At 37.8% G+C, this 16,948-nt stretch overlaps 2 protein-coding genes across 2 annotated transcripts in view; one reads left to right on the top strand and one right to left on the bottom strand.

The window, feature by feature from the left end:
- The window catches only part of TBCD (tubulin folding cofactor D), a 108,106-nt gene that overhangs the window by 21,149 nt on the left and 70,009 nt on the right, over positions 1-16,948 (top strand). The window contains exons 11-13 of the mRNA XM_031599167.2: positions 413-473; positions 1,014-1,088; positions 3,919-4,013. Of these exons, the coding sequence (XP_031455027.1) occupies positions 413-473; positions 1,014-1,088; positions 3,919-4,013 (231 nt within the window). The remainder of the gene's footprint in view (positions 1-412; positions 474-1,013; positions 1,089-3,918; positions 4,014-16,948) is intronic.
- On the bottom strand, positions 6,649-9,563 carry ZNF750 (zinc finger protein 750). Its single transcript, XM_031599177.2, has 2 exons — positions 7,963-9,563; positions 6,649-7,543 (listed from the first exon to the last, which is right to left on the bottom strand). The coding sequence occupies exons 1-2, from the start codon at positions 9,387-9,389 to the stop codon at positions 6,817-6,819; spliced, it is 2,154 nt and encodes a 717-aa protein (XP_031455037.2). The 5' UTR covers positions 9,390-9,563; the 3' UTR covers positions 6,649-6,816.

Here is a 16,948-nt window from a genome sequence, read left to right as displayed (position 1 = left end):
TATTTTGAGCCTTTTATAGATTGAAACATTTATTAAAGTTTGTAATGAAAAATAAAGTAAATGGTATTGCATGAAAGCTAAAAATTATGCTGGAAATTCTTAAGCTATGGTACTATCAAAGAACAGCATTTTGTATTAGTATGTATTTGTAAGGAAGGGCTTCTGCTAGCTTGCTAATGAATATGCTTTAATTAAAAGTTATAAATTACATCAGAAGGCTTTTATAGCGAAGTAATAAAATGAATTTTTTACACTTGTCTGGCAGATATAAGAAATCTGGATACAAATATTTTTATTTAAATTAGGAAGCAGCAATGTTAGGATGAAAATGAATTTGTAACATCTTAATTATTTCTGTAGTTTGAATAAACCTGTTGAATAATCTGTTTTGTTTAAATGAAATTATCTGCAGAGCAACTGTTGGTTGGACTGAAAGACAAAGACACTATTGTCAGGTGGTCTGCAGCAAAAGGGTAGGTTTCTTGTTGTTACTCTAAACTTATAAATTAAAGCAAACAACACAAACACAGCCTTAATGTAACCCATGACTGATGATTTGTGTGTCATGTAATATTCTGTTATTTCAAATGGATTTAGCACAGTTCATGTTGTAAAGCCATATGATTTTTTATGAGTACATATAAAATTGGGGTAGTCTTCAGGAAAATTTCACATATATTTGAAAATAAGCATTTTGGGTAAGACTTGAGTTAAAGGCTGTGAGGTAGCATTTATTTGCTTTTTTTTCTTCCACTAATATATATATATTTTATGTGTATGTATGTATACACACACACACACCTCTTAACTTTTCTATTTTGTAGCTTTGACTCCAAGCTTGAGATTTGGTGTTTTGGGGTACTGGTGTTGGCATAGTGCATTGCCCTCTTGAATTCACTTGTCTTACTTCAAGTTTCCAGTGACTAGGTTTTTTTTTAATTGGATTTGCTCATTGAATGACAGAACTAATGAATCATTATATGCTTTTTTTCCTTTTCTTTTAACTTCTGTAGAATTGGTAGAATTACTGGAAGACTTCCAAAAGAATTAGCAGATGATGTGGTCGGATCTCTATTGGACTGTTTTAGGTAAAAATCTTGCATCACATTTTACATGCATCTGAAACGTGTGCTTATGAAATAGGAGATATATTAAGAAAACGGATCTAAGAATTCATAGAACTTTTTGTCTGTCTTCAGGTATTCAATAGGAATAGGAATTCAAGGAAACTGTTCCTAATTTTTTAAACCAGAAGTGCTGAAGCTTATTAACTTAAAAATTCCCTGTGTGCTCGTAACTTGAATGTGGAATGCACATAGTAGAACAAAAACTGTATTTGTGAGTTCCAACTCAGGTTATTCTGTAATGTTCTATGGGAGGTGGGGCTAAAGGTTGATGAATGGAAGGGGTATAGCAGAAATGCACAAGATCATGAGTGACTTGGATTGTTGCCCTCTGGATTTCATATTATCTGAAACAAACCAAAGTAGCAGATGGAAGATTTAGGATAAAGAAAAGCTGGTGGTTATTCACACTGCACAGTGTACATTCAAACAGTAAAACATTAGAAGTTTTGTACCACAGGATGTTGATCAGTGTATACCTGATCAAAAAATCTTTTCTGCACTCGTGTTGATGATCTTTTGTAGTCTGAAAGTGTTTTGGAGAGCTCTGCAATATACTTGCATTGTTCTGTTACTGTTACTAGCCCAAGAGTCTACTCTTGGCTATGTAAGACAGAGACTTCTGGACTTGCTAAACCTTCAGATCTAAAGAATTTAAGGTTTCAACCAGTGTTTTGGACTAAGCCAATAACAAAACTAATAATTTCTTTATTGGCAAAAAATGTTGGTAATCTTTAGTTTGCCATTCAAATCTGTTCTTCTTTTGTTCTTCTCTCATTGGTTGAGAATACAAATTTGAAAATTTGAGCTCAAAAAATATTGCTTTAAAAAAGAAGATACAGTCTTAAAACCTCGCAATGAAAGTATCTACTTAGCCAATACTTCCACTGCATTACTGTGATTAATTCAGGAGGTGCAGCTGATCTCAATTATCCCTGGAGCTTCAAAGACATGTACTCACTGCATTTTCTTTCCTTGTTTTTCAAGTCATAGGGGTGAGTAATACAGCTAGTAATTGAGTGACCTGCTTTCTTCAGAAACACTTTGGAACAAATGAAGACAGGGAGAAAGGGAATCTCTTCTGTTTGCTTTGCACTGAATATCTAGTGAATAAAATAAAAAAATATGTAAGTTGCTCATCACTGGCAGTTTAAATTGGATTTCTGAGGATAAGAAGCAAGGATGTCTTATGCATAGACTCAAAGGCAGTTGACAGGGAAGAAATAATTTTTCACAGTGCAGTGAGGTTTTCAGCACAGTCTTGCAAGAATCTGTGCAAGCCTTGTTCTATCCAAAATACTCAAAACTATCCTAGAAAAAAGGTGAACAGTGGGGTGATAAAACTGGGTAATGATTTAAATTAGCTAATACAGTGAAAACTAAAGGAGGCAGAAAAGAAGATATCTAAGCTTTAATTTAAGTACCTAGACTGTAAAAGACATATATAATGCCTAATGAATGCAGACTAATGCACTTAGGGATGAACGTGGACACTGAGAAACCAGCTAATATTACTCAGGAAAGAGATCCTGAATTTGCTGTGCATAATTTGATGGTTCTGTTGAACGTGTCAATGGAGCATCTGTCTGGGTAAAAAGGAAGGCAAGTGGGGTGTTAGATATTAGGAAAGGAAGAGATGACAAAGCTGAATTGTTAAATGTTATTTATCTGATGTTAAAGGTGATTTATCTGATGTCTTTTCCAAGTGGGAAAGAAAAAGTAGGAGGTTATAATGGAGGTGCATAAAACCATAAATATGAAGAAAAAGGGAAAGCGGGCAGTTGTTTACTCTTCACTCTTTCTCATAGCATGAGAACTGAGAAGCATCAGGAAGTCCATTTTCACGCAATTAAACCATGGAAGTCATTGCCACAGGATGTTATGGAAGCCAGGAGTGTTAAGGGAGTTCAGAAAGGGATTATCCAAATTAATGGATGGGAGTCCCATCAGAGGTTATTAAATATGACATTCTGGCTTGGGAAGTCCTGTACTTCTGATTGCCAAAGCCAGGAGGAGGCTAATAGGGGAATGATCTTTTGTGCTTTGTCTTTGGCTAAGCATCTGCTATGGGTCCATTTCAGAGGCACTATGCCTGGGAGAGATGAAGCTTTGATATGACCTAGTTTAGTTGTTTAGTATCTTATTCTTAGATTCCAATTCCTAGTTTAATACAGAATTAACTAATTGCATGATTAATCATGCAGCATACAAACTTCCCCTTTTCACCCCTTTATCTCCCAGTCCATCAAAAACTGTGCACTGATATTTTTTTCTGTGTTCACTACAAGTCATTGTTTTGGTTTACTTTTTTTAGAGGCACCTAAACACCACTGTTTGCTCATTTGAAATGCACAAGCTTGTATAATCTTTTTGTCGCATTGCTTGAACCTCTCCTTCTAGTAAAGGATTGTGTTTGGCATTAAATGTATGAGTTGTCTTGGCTATATTCTGTAAACCCACATCTTTGGCAGTGCCACAGAAAGTTGTTTTCCTTTTCTGCGTGAGTCCCTTGTATTGTGTTCTTCCTCAAAGAAGTTACATTTATTTTGATAATTGGTTTTGTTTTACTTGCTTATGTTCATTGCTTATTTGATCATATTTACAGCAGTGTTTATCTTGCACAAAATGGGGAAGGAAACATGTTCAATTCATCATTCTTATGTTTTAAACATGTCACAAGAGTAAAGAGAAGATAAAAGTTTGTGTCTTAAATTGTTAGGAATTCACCATGAAAAAATGTAATCCAGAAAGGCAAAGTTAGTCTTAACAAAGCTTGTTTTTATTCTGAAATTAGTTTCCAGGAAACCGACAACGCGTGGCACGGCGGATGCCTGGCTCTGGCTGAATTAGGCAGAAGAGGATTGTTGCTCCCTTCCCGAATTTCAGATGGTGAGTTGTAGTTGCTGAATGTTACTGTGTTCCTGAATTAGCAGATTGTTTCAGAGACTTAATACATGGCAATAGACTGAAATTTGCTGATCTGAGTGTGCTGAATAAGGACTGGAGTATTAATTCCAGAGTAAAAAATATGCCTGTGGGGATATTTAAGGTACTTCTGTCTAAAGCATTGTTTTGGGTGTGCCTTATTTAATAAATTTTTCTTTCCAAAATGAAATTAGTTTCTTGGGGTTTTATTTCTCCCTCTCCCCCATGTTTCTTTGTGCAGTCGTATAAAAATAATCTATATGCTTCTGTATTGTGTCAATGCCATTATTTCAATAGAATATATGAAATAATCAGCAGCTAACTTGCATTTTAAGGCTGATAGCTTATTTTGTTTGTTTCTGATGAAATTTCAGGAACACAGTTTGATTTAATTGATACAATGAACTGCTTTAAGTTCGTTTTTTTTTTTAATGGGTTCTTGGAATATCAGAATGAAATGAAATAACAGGGCAGAAGGAATTGTTTCTTTGTGACTTCTGTCTATATCAACTATATCAACATTCACTGAAGTACAGTGATATCTATGTGAATGTAGTAGTAGTTCTATCTGATGTGATTTTTGGATAACTTGTTATAGCTTTATAATGACAAAAACTCAATATAGTAGTACACAGACTGTTGGGCACTTTTCAAGCAGTGGATTGGGCTGGATGTTTTGGTCTCACTTAGCACTCTTGTGTTCTTGTTTGAATGGAGAGACTGAACACTAATTTTCAGTAACGTTCTGTAACTATTATTTCTTATTAGTGAGTTTGGTTGCTGCATCTGTTCTGCTCTGGAGATCTGTTGACTTCCAGGAGAAAGCGAAAACATAATATTTAATGCATTTCATCATTCTGTCTCCATGAAAAGAGTTCACATCCAAAATAGTAACTGTTTTGAATGTGAGAATTTTTGTGCAGACCATGTTCAGCTGGTTTTCCTCTTCTAATTACTTTTGGCTCTGTGTTGTAAAAATGAAATGATTAACAAACCAAAACAAAACAGTTTTAAGATTGGGAAGTGATCCAGTGGTATGTCTTTATTCCATTTCTAATTCAACAGAAACTGTAGACCTCTGTCAAGGAATCAGGGCAGCCTAACTATTACAGTTTAACTGGACTTCTGTTACCGTATTCCCCTTGTTCAAACTGAGATTGATATTTTTGTCTTTTCACAATCTGAAAAGCTTTCTCTATGAAAGATTAAAAAACTGTAGTGTTACTCTTCTGTTTCTTGAACAACTCAGAACTTAATCCCTGAAAGTTTGTTTACAGTTAACATCTTAGCCTGAATATCCTAAATACTTTATCTCAGAACTCCATTGCACAAACATTAAACAGTAAATTCTGGAGGCTGCAGTGTGTTTAATGCAGCTCTGCTTCCTTACCAGGGTTTATGCTTGCTGGTAATGTTTGAGCAGATGAGAGTCTCTATTATCTGAATAATGACTCATGTATACCCATATTTTTGAGTGAATAATGGTTAATCTGGAGTTATTTTACTTACACTGATAGTAGGTACTATTGAAATGTGGGTGAGGTGTTCATGCAGTGGAACAGGCTCACGTGTCTTTAGGAGAAGTGCAGGATATGCCAGACAGCAGCTTTATCACAAGGGTTTCTCATGTGGAGCTGAAGTGCAAATGTATTATTCTGCTGAATTAATTATTCACTGAAGGAAGTTCCATTTTTAGAGTTAATTGATAGTTGATACCACACTCTACTTTTTTCCCTTTTTTTTCCCCTGAAATGTGTTGCAGATAGCATAGCGAATGTATTTGTGTTCTGAATGACTTTACATACATGTTAGGTACAGGTTACAGATTTATTTGAAAAATTACAAGTTTATGTACACAGTTGTAGAAGCAGAATTAGCAGTTTTAGGATCTATTTAGAAGCACGCTGAAACTGATAATTGGCGATGCCTGTTTTATGAAATAAAACCTTCACCAGGAGAGTTTTCTCAGGTGAAATAAATTATATAAATATCCTTCAAGGCTTGGAGTTTGAAGGTTGCCCAGTGTCTGTCTAAGCTCAGAGGATTAGGCACCTAAATCATTTAGATCTTCATATTTTCAGTATTGTTTTCATAGTGGTTCAGTTAAAGCTAAACCGTGCTTGTTAACTTGGTGCAGGCTGTCTCTGGTTCAGCTGAAGTCTTGTGTTTAGCCAAAACAAGAAAAGCTTGCTTATACAAGGTTTGGGTCAGTCTGTTCAAGCTGGCCTCTGCCTCTGAGTAATTTGGACTTTTGTTTTGCATTACGATATAATGGCGAAGTGCATTCAACCCCTGACCAGTTTTTACAGTAAACTCTAAGTAGCCAGGTCTAATCTTAAGCTTTTTTAAACTACTGAACCACAAAATAAAAAGTTGTTCAAAGAAAAAAGACAAAAAACTCTATTAAATTAATCCTGAAAAATACTGACAGTATGTTATTGAACAGTATTGTTTCTACAGCTTAAACATCTTATAAGAAAAAGAAGTTGTTAAAGTTATTTTACATTAATACAACTGCAAAAAATCTTGGAGATTTGTCTAATGGACTTTGGCTTTAGTAATGAATGCAAAAATTCACTCATAAAAACCTGAGCTTGTAGAAGGGAACGCTCAATTATTTAAAAATACTAATATAAAATTATGAACATTATTTACATAGGAGAGTTTGAATGTATCTTGCCATGGACCAAATCTAGTAAGAGATGGTTTGTAGAAAATTTCTGTGTAGGTGGCAACTAATTTCTGTGATTAGAAACAAATTGGAGTATTAAGATACTCTTGTTCTCTTCCTCAAAGTGAAGACTCTGCTACAGTCATTTGGCCTTACTCTTTTAGTGCTTTGCTGTGATTTTGCTGATTCTTTTTGATTTGTCCTTTTTTGTCCTTTTACTTTTTGATTGCACTGAGTATCCTGAGTATCAGAAGAGTTGGGAGTAGATTCTGTACTCAAAGTATTACAGTCCTGAGGACTCTGCCCTTCATTGTCCATCCTAACTTTGCTGGGGCTGTATGCAGCTAGCTGACAGAGAGCTACAGCCGCTGTCTGTTTCTGTTCATCACAGCTGTCAATGATGCGTAAGTCTTGAGCTTCGTTACGGTGAGCCAGGAAAGGTTTGTCACAGGCACTGTTAATAGCGTTCTTGGGGTTACATGCTCCTGAGCTTTCTGCTCCTGAGTTTTCATTTTCTGTCTTTGGAGAAGTAGCAGCACCGTTATCATGAGATGGACTGTGGGATGTTGTTTTCAGGCTTACTGTGTTACAGGAATCTTTTACCGAGAGGTTCAGAGGCATATCTTGCAATTCTAGAAAGTTCTGACTTTCTGTTTTGGACGTGGCTTTGTATGCATGTTCATTAGGAGGTCCTGTATTTGTGTCAGCCTTCTTTGAAAGATTAAGGGGAGCTATTCCGGTGTCGTCTTCTGTGCTGGACAGCGAACCTTCATTGTTGTGGCTTTCACTTGGTGTATATGAATCTTCATCAGTGACATTAATGCTGAAAGAAATGAGAAGAGAATTCAACATCTGTTGCTTTTTTAAAATTGAGGCTGAGGAACTGGAAAAGAGGAAAAGAAAAAAGAAATCTGGCTTGGTAGTCTTACAGTCTTGTGGTTTTTTTTTCTTTTCCCTCCCCCCAAGTCTCTTTCCCCATACCTCCCTCTAGTAGAAGTGTTTTCCTGAAATGCACAGGTACATGCATGGTAATGGTGTTAGAGATACCCGATGCCTACTCATACAGCAGTTGGGATTTGTACAGTTGTACATACAGCTGTTTTGTGGACATATCTTATGGAACAAATCCCGTTGCTATAAATGCAAATGTATTTTAGGGGGATTGCATGAAGTATATGCATGCTGTCTATGTGTGCCCCTAAAAATCTGACAAGAATTTGCAAAGTGATGTTACTGCTTTACCTGGAAGGTGAATCTTCTCTATCTTGCTGTGTTGGCACGCTTGGAAGTAGAGCTGGTTGATCAGTGCTTTTTCTCACAGGTCTGAAAGCTGTAAAGTTTTCTTCTGGTTGGTCATACTTTCCAAGTGATGTGGAAGACGATTTGTTGGAGAGGTCAAATAAGCCCTCACATGCATGGCTTGTCTGAGTGAAGTTGGTGGGGCTGGGCCTGCCTGGGGAGCCCGTTGCTGCACTTCCTGCAAGAGGGCTCATTTTAGCATTCTCTCTTTCATTTTGGTCGTCTTTGGAATGACTTTTGGCATGCAGTAATGTTATTTCCTTTTCATAGTCTGCTTGTTTTTTATGTGAACCTAGAGGATATTGTTGGGAAGGACTTAAAGAAGCTGGGTATAACAAAGTAGTTTCTTCCATTAGATGAGAACTTTGATCTCTGTTGATACCGGCAACGTGTGAAAATCGATAAAAGGGAGGATCCGTGGGCCTACAAAATCCATATGGTATTGGAGGAGTGGAATGATACTGCTGGAACAGTCGATAGTGTTCATATGCTGATGGATTTATGTGTTTCGGAAGCGGCCCAGGGTGAGGAAGAAAGTGTCTTTGGTCTTGCGTGCCGTAGACGGACAGAGCAGAGCTTTCACACTCGGAATTACCTGGAAGCAAGTAAGGTGTATAGATGGCCAGCCTATGCTCATAGAAGTGGGGCGAGTACTCTGGGATCATCGGTTGCATGTAAGGTGGAATGGAACCGAAGCCTTTTGTGGGAGGAACTTTATGTGGAAATTCTGGGAGGAAAGGAGAACCTGCTTTCCATGGGTGACTTGGTGCATGAAATGCAGATTTAGTGTGAAAAGGTGAACTTTTGTTAGAGAGCGATAGAATTTCAGATACTTCAGTTGTTTCTGGGCCTTTGCTATCTCTGTGTTCTCCTACAGGAACAAAAGCTGAGGGCCTCCCAATGCTGTCCAGAAGAGGCTGCATGCCAAGGGTGCTTTCAGCTGAGGTACTGGCAGGGGTTAATTCCTTCTGGATTGCAGGTTTCTGACCTTGAATTGCTGTGTTCGTTGTTTGGTTTTGTAATTCAACGTTTTCCTTGGCATCTTCTTTTGGAAAAGCATATTGAGGCTTTGAATCGAGATTTGACAGTCCGTTTGTGGCTGACTTGGAAGAAGTGGGTTTGACTGTAGGCTCTAGGTGATTGATCTGCTTGGGCTCCAAGGAACTAGTCTTTGGGCACTTGATAACACGGTCCTGCTCTGATACTAAAGTAATGGAGTTTTTGCAGAGGCCATACTTCATATGGTTAAAAAGATGGGATTTCTCATTGCAAGTAAAGGGGCACTGAAAGCACTTATACTTAAATGGCTTTCCTGGCGGTCTTGGGATGTAATGAGGCTTCTTTGGTTTACGCTCTTTGAGGAGACTCATCTTTTTTTCTGCTTTAAACAATTAAATGTAATGATTCTTTATAAAGGCTTTCTTGTGGTTAGCTTTCCTTAGTTTAGCCTCTTGATGTTTCCAGTTTATCAGGTTTCTGGAATCCTTCTTCCCAGGTGAAAAGAGGAAGCCAACTCCCAGGGTGTCTCAGGGAAGAGGGGGTGCCGGAAAGCAGCACTTCTCTAACTGGTAGCACTGGAATACAAAGTTCAAAATTAGCTGTACTGGAACATTGGAACTAAACACAAACATTTTTTTCCCCCTCGTTATATCTATAATGTGTGCTTTTTGGTAAAACAAGACAAATGCTGGACTCCCGATATAAAATAGACACACGTTAAACTGGAACATTGTTCAGCACCTAAACATATTTGCAGAAGTGTCCCAGTTTTCAGCAGCGCTGTCACCTGCTGCTGCTGGGGACCTGAAGGAGTTTTCTCTGAAAATTAAAGGAAAATTCATTCAGAGGATGAAAGCAGAAATCCAGGTGGAGCTATTGAGAGAGAAGTGGAGGTGGGTAGAATGAGAAGAGGCAGGTCCTGGCAGCGGCTGGGTATGGGGCAAGCCTGTCAGGCCGGTTGGGGAAAGAGAGGAGGGAGTTTCCTGCTTGGTGAAATGAGGGTGGAGTGGATTGGCTGCACTCGGGTAGCTGACTCGGCTCTTTCAGAGACTGACCAGCCCCTCTTTTAGCTGCATGGCATTTCCTAACAGCCTAATCTTGATGGATACCTCAAAAGTGGCCAATCTCTCGAAGGATAAAACCACACCAATTTTCTTCCTCTTCCTAATACAATTAAGAGAAATGAGTACTGGAGTATCTGACTAATAGTATATTCTGCTTGATAAACACATTTCACGTTCTTCTGCTGCGTAGCACCTCATGTATCGCTTTGACAGACACACAAGTAGGTTAATTCATGTTTTTAAAAAAAGCATCTGACAGTGATTGATTTACAGGGGCATGATCTATCTGCCTTCCTTCAGAAAAAGTGAGGTTGTGGATACTTTGTACAGCCTAATGATTTGCTCAGTAGATAAGTCAGGAGGGCTTGTATCAGCTTGTTCCATTATGTTCGCTGATTCTGAAGGCGTGAGAAACTCTCAGAGTCAAGTTCTCATGATTTTATAGGATGTGTTATGGCAGAGATCTAAAAACTGATGATTTCATCATGAACTATAAGCATCATTATCAAAATGATGACTGTTGCAAAACCACGTACTGTATCTATTGTGTTACCCGAAACTGCAGGAATACTAATTGTAGGAGTGACTAGTATAGCTTGAATTTTTTTTTTAAAGCTTTTTACATAGAGGTTTGGATTAGTAGCGTTAAAATGTCAAGTTTATGGAAAGAATTGTTAGTAATTACATGCTGTGAGATTTTAGTTGAAGTAGAAATGTTTTGCGTTTCTTAAATCAGAGATTATTTAATAGAAAATGGCATGCACCACGTTATGAAAACTGAAGGCAAAGCTACAGAATTGCTGCTTGTTTTATCAGGTATAGTAATTCTGGGAAATTGTATTACATATTGTTTCTGATGTCATAGAAATATTAATTCGTGTTAGGGTGGTAATTGTGAAAGCACTCTGAAAAATGCAGCCTACTGTATAAATAGAAAAAAAAATATTTTGATTAGAATTAACAAATGATTAAATCTGTGACAGTGTAAGGAAGTAGAAGTGTGCAGAGAAGTTGCTGCTTAATTCTCAGGTTTTAGCAAAGCTTTTTTGTTGGACTTCATAGATGCTGATACTGTTACAGTGCAAAAGAAAACGACTGGAATTGTCCAGCAGTGTGTTAAATTCCTGGCACTGCAGTCTGGTTAAAATAGCAGCTCAAACCAATAAAATAAAAATACAAAACAAATGTGCCTTGTAGGATTTAAAAACTAGTAGCCTGCATTCCTCTGAAAGATTAAGAATAATGCCTTTACTTAATAAATACATAAAAATAAAAATTAAAGCTTGCAATGGGAGGTCCAGATATGTAGCCAGCTGGTTGGTTGGTGGTTTTTTTTTTTTTGCCTTAAGTGAATTTATTTTTGACTAATGGTGTATAACTAACTCAGCTTGTAATGGACGTGATCATGTTAGCTTATATTTGTTCTTTGTATCTTCTTGGAAGCCCTTGTACAGATAATTCTTGAAAAGAAGATACTGTTGTCAAAACTCCACTGCATTCTTAGTTTGGCCATTTATGATAAGTCTGAATTTACATTCAGGTGCAGCACTTATAATAAAGAGATGTTAATTACATTTTCTTGTTCTTCTAGCTTTCCTTTGCTTAATAGTGTAAATTCCTGTGCGTCCTGTTCCCCCCCACCCCGACGTTGTACTTGGTATTTAACTTTGATTCAAGTTATTCCTGTTCTGCAGAATATTAAGTATCATTTCTTAATAAGATAAAATGCTCTGTTGCAGTTTTAATGTTAGAAATTTAGAGCATTGGCAGCTTCTTTGCAACGCGTATAGCAGGAGGGAATTAGGAGTGCTTTTTGATGGCGTGCTCAGCCTGCAGTGCTTCTGGAACCAGCCACGCTCACCTGGGAGGGTACAGCGAGGAGCTGATTTGGAAAGGGTGTTCACCCTTAGTAAACTAATGTCAGCCAGATTCATGTTGTGTTTTGCTCTTTTAATGGTTAATCCTTTTTCTTTTCTTATGACTTAAACGTGCCAGTAGTAAAACGCTTCTAAACTAAGCCAAAAAGGACACTTTCTCTTTTAATTTCAAAGGAAAACCCAGTACTTTTATCTGGCAAAAGTACTTATTTCAAAACTGAAGAAATTGAAAACTATTTGACCACACATATAAAACTGGAAAAATATTAATGGTTTGAAGCAGCTGCAACTAATTTAGACTGTCTGTGTATAAATAATATATACATATATATATACTGTACAATGCATGTTTTAGATGACTGAAATTAAAATCTAGAATTAGGAAAAACAAATCAAAATAAGTAGTTCCTTTTTACTTAGTCTGGAATTCCATAACTTGTGATATTATTTAAAACATGGGGGAAAAAAAATCTCGAGTAGCAGGATTATAGCTTTGATAGCTTTCATGCCTTTTTGTTTGTTAACTGAGAATTTAGTTCCTGAATGCCAGATTTGAGAAGTGTGGATAGTTAAATACGAAATCTTGTTAGTTTTGTAGTGCACTAGTAGTGTTGATTTGTATTTCTGTAGAAAACAGGTTACTGAGATCATGGGTTAAACCCGAGGCTCTCAGTTGTTTGCTCTGTCGACAGCGCACGTCCTTACAGCCCTGTCCAGCCGCAGTGCCAGAGCTGCACGACTTCTTCCTTCCAGTTTAAGTCTGCTGCTGCTACCTCCTTGCTTTCACAAAGGTTAGCAAGGCCAGAAAATAAGGATATAATTTAGAATTGTGTGCGTGTATGTGTAAGTACATAAAAATGTATTTCTCTGTATCCTTGTGTATGTATACTTATACATATGTATTCATACACATACATACACACATGTATATATGCATGTACATATATATATATATGCATGCTGTTTTTTAGTTTTTAAAGCAGTCTAAATTGTTTAAGATGCCCAGCTGATCAAAGGGGAAATTTCAAAATGTCTTTTATTACAAGCAGGGATGGTAATTAGGCGTCTTTTTAGGACACTGCTTTAGCAAACTACGTAACAGTTTGTCATGCACACTCCATTATTATTGCAGTATCCTTTGGTGATGTTGATCTCTCTGACCAGGAGCACTCACTGGGGTGGAAACGTTTTGAAGGACATGCTATAATTAAAATATTGTGATGTGGCATTATTGCATAACTCAAGGACATGCCATTGTCACCTACCTAGCGTGTTGCAAGAACAAGATTTGTGAGGTTTATTCTGGTTGAGATTTTCCAGTGATTAACCACCACTCCCTTCTAAACTTCCAGTTCCTTTAAACTGAAAGATAAATTTTAACACAACTGTTTGTTAATTAGGAGGAAACATGGGCGAGAGGAGTGGGCTGGTGAGGGCTGGGAAGGAAGTGAGCGTGCAGGGTGTGAGGGCTGTGCTTGTGGAGGCGGCAGGGACCGAGCAGCCTGGTGAGGTGGTGGGGATGAGAATACAAAATCTTCCTAAATATTAACTTAATAACTCCCCATCTTAATGCACTTTAATTGGCGAGGGAAAGGGTAACTCATAACAATCCGGTTTTCTTTACTACATTCCCACAAACTGGAAAACTAACAAATCAAAACTGAAATGGAATACGTGGTTTTTCACGCAAGCTCTTCAGATTAACCCAGTCCTACTGTATAAAGAATAGCTGGCAGAACAAGCAGCAATTCCAATCAATACAGCTTTTCTGTCATTCTTCAATATAACACATTATCTTTCTCTACAGGAAAAAAAAAAGGTTCTTAAAAATTTTTCACCAGCAAGAGTAAGTTACTGTAAAAACTAAGAGTCCCTTTCTGGCACCGTCTAAAATCTTCCCCTCTCCTGTTGAAACTTTCTGCCGAAAGCTTTAAGTGGTGCAGTAAATGCACCTGCTGGGAGGAACCCAGGCTTCTGAGCCAGCTGAAAAAGGAAAACCTCGGATTTACTTTTCAGCCGTAATAGAAACACGTTTTTCTTTGAAAAAATTCTTTAAAGAAGAGTACTTACCAGAGACATAGGTGCGTGAAACCTTCCAGGTGATCACTGTTGCTACCCTGTAGCTGTCACTGCTGAGAGAGAAGTACCTGTTCGCTGCCGGCTCCCTAAGTGAAACTGCAGGAGGTTGTTTCAGGGGGAGGGACTTAAGAAGTGTAGGAGTTGAGCCCTCAGGGTGTAGAGATGCACCTGATATTACTCCAGCCTGAAGCTACGATTCATTTGTTTGCGTCCACTGCTTTCATTCAGCATTACCTCAGCATCTCGGCTATCGAAGGGAGCTCTTGTTGCTTTTGTGCCCTCCAACAACCAAGTTTTGCTCTAAACTCTGGTGTCTGTTCCTTTGAGCAGCAGTCTGCAGTGTGGGGTCAGAAATGACTAGGCGTGATATACTGAGCTTCCAACCTACTTCACTTCACTAGGAATGACTTGTGAGCAGCAGAATCAACAGCACGCAGAGGGTGGCAAAGCTTAAAAATAGGAATTTTACATTCTTAATAGAAACTGGCTTTTTTTTAATATTAAATGCCATTGGAGCTTTAATATTGTTTTTTTTTTTTCCTCGCCCTCTCCATTTTTATTTAAATCTTTTTGTCCTTCATGAGTCTCCTCTCCGAAGGCGGGACTGAACTAACTCTAAGCTTGCCACGGGAACCTGCCAAAGCTTGCCTATAATCAGCAGTCAAATGTACAGATCCTGCAAATGGGAAGGAGTCACCTCGGTGAGAAATTGATTATCACGTCTGAACGTTTGCTCAGGAGTGGTAAAACTGCATGGGGAAAGGAGGAAATCTCATCATCCACTGATTAGTGCCAAGTAGTTGCATTTTAGTTGGAGATCATAAATGACAACTTTATTAGTGTGTCTACCAATTATCTAGTGGCTTGGTGAAATAATAACTTCTCACATGCTGGCCCTTTAAAAGGAAAATCTTTGAGAACTTCTGTCTAAAAATCCACTTCTGTTACTGTAAATGAGTCCCAAGTGGTTTCTGGCTACAACTTCTGATGGTTTTGAGCCATTCAATTTTTGGAACTTGAAAATATGGAGGTGTGAATGTCTTATGGACATGTGCTTTCCTACCTAAGCATACAGATTCCCATCTTCCTGTTACTGTGCCTGTGTTGTTTTCTGGACATTTATTTTTTCTGACTACAAGCAGTTGATTTTTTTTGTTTGTTTGTTTTGCTTTTTTTTTTGTTTGGTTTTTGCTTTAATATTCACTTTCCTATAATGCAGCCTAACAGCATAAAAAGATGTCATATTACTGTCCAGCTGTAAATTCTTCAGCTCTGTAAAGACCTGTAGGGAGAAGACCTTTGCTTCAGCAGCTGAAGATGTTACTCAGTTGTCCACAATCTCTAGTGCTCTACTCTGTTTTCTGTAGCTCGAGGAAAGTTTATTTTTTATTTGTATTTTTTGGCATGTGATGGGGTGGAGGTGGGTTTCTTTGAGTAGAATCTGATCACATATTCTGTTTTGAAAAAAAAATGCATGTTTTGGCAACTAGAAAAAGCTATTTTGCTGATGTTTGTGAGCCACTTGTTCATGACTACTAGAGCAAAAAAGGGGAATCCTTTAATTTAGGTGACTGAATTGTTGAGAGGCAACACAACCCCCTTCCCTGATCTGGTATGTGGAAGGGGATGTGATGTCTAATTGCTTCCCTGTTCCAAGGAGAATATAAAGCTTGTTTTAAATTGGGCTACTTTCTGGAAGGTCACCTAGAATCAGCTGCAAATGAAGTAAAGCTGGAGAAATAGAACAGTATGTGATTGGTTTTCTTGGTGTTTGGATGATATTAAAATTTCAGATCTAGGTGAGACGATTCATTGATGGACCCTAAGGAGGAGCACAATAGCTCCTTGTTTGTGCTCCTGGAAGTAATAAATCTTGATTGCAGTGGCGTGGTTTCATCACTTTTGTTAACTCATTATACTTGCATCTTGAGTATTTGGTAAACGGAACCAGTTGCTGTTAGTAACACCCTCCTTAGTTTACTTGAGTACAGCACTCAGATTCATTGAGATGAGCAGCAGAATGGACATAATAACTTATTAATTTTTTTTCCCCATATGTTTTTGTTGTTTTTTTCCTTCTTCCCAGTTGTGATTATTTTTGTACCTATGATGGTTTGAAGCTGTACTTTTATTGCTTCTTTATGTAGTTTAACACATACATTTTGGTTCTAAATTCTATGTAAAATTAAGTCTCCTGGACATTATCAAGGATGTTTTACATAGCTGTAGTTGGATTTCATAAGTCTAATAACTGTAGCATAAAATGCCATTCTCTAAGTGTTACAAACTTCATGTTTTTACATGGTCTTTTTCTGACGTTTGGCATTAAACACAAAACAAAATGTTGCTATCAGAAGCCATACCTATAAATGGGATAAACTTAACCTGTTCTTGATAAGCTGCTTACCTAATTTTTATTTTCATCCTCGCACTTCAAACTTGAATTCCCTGGATGTATCTAAGAGCACTTGGTGTTGCTCTGGTCGCTTATCAAGCCCTCTGTTAATCAGGTAATTCTCAGCTTTCTGCTCTAAAGAATAGAACAGCCCTGGTGCCTGAGTTCTGATGCCATGGATCAACCAGAGCTGCTGCTGGCTTTCAGAGCATGTCACTGGTTGTCAGTCATCAGCAGGACTGCCAAGTCAATCTCGAGATGCTTTACAAATGCATGGACTTGTTATTCCAAGAAAGAAGAATGATCAAAGATAAATGAGAATCAAGTCACTTAGTTGAGCACTGGTGGACGTGTAACTTGTGAAGCTCAGAGCCTGCTTGTGGAGGAGCCTTGAAACTGTGTGACTGGCAGCCACTTCTGTCCCTGTCACTTTTGTTATGTGTCTGGATGAGTGGCTTTGAGCTAAATGTTCAAGAAAGCCCTTTTTGTTCTCTGGTTGCTCGAACTGAAGTTAT

This window comes from Phasianus colchicus, chromosome 20 (genome assembly GCF_987193195.1).
Source record: "Phasianus colchicus chromosome 20, bPhaCol1.hap1.1, whole genome shotgun sequence".
In the NCBI taxonomy this organism is placed as follows: Eukaryota; Metazoa; Chordata; class Aves; order Galliformes; family Phasianidae; genus Phasianus; species Phasianus colchicus.
Note: the sequence above shows the minus strand (reverse complement) of the source record. Positions and strands in the feature narration are given on the sequence as shown.

Excerpts from the sequence above, each read along its gene's own strand:
- ZNF750 (XM_031599177.2), bottom strand. The coding sequence starts at position 9,389 with ATGAGTCTCCTCAAAGAGCGTAAACCAAAGAAGCCTCATTACATCCCA. Across the intron at positions 7,544-7,962 it reads AGAGAAGATTCACCTTCCAG|CATTAATGTCACTGATGAAG; the intron begins GTAAAGCAGTAA and ends CATTTCTTTCAG.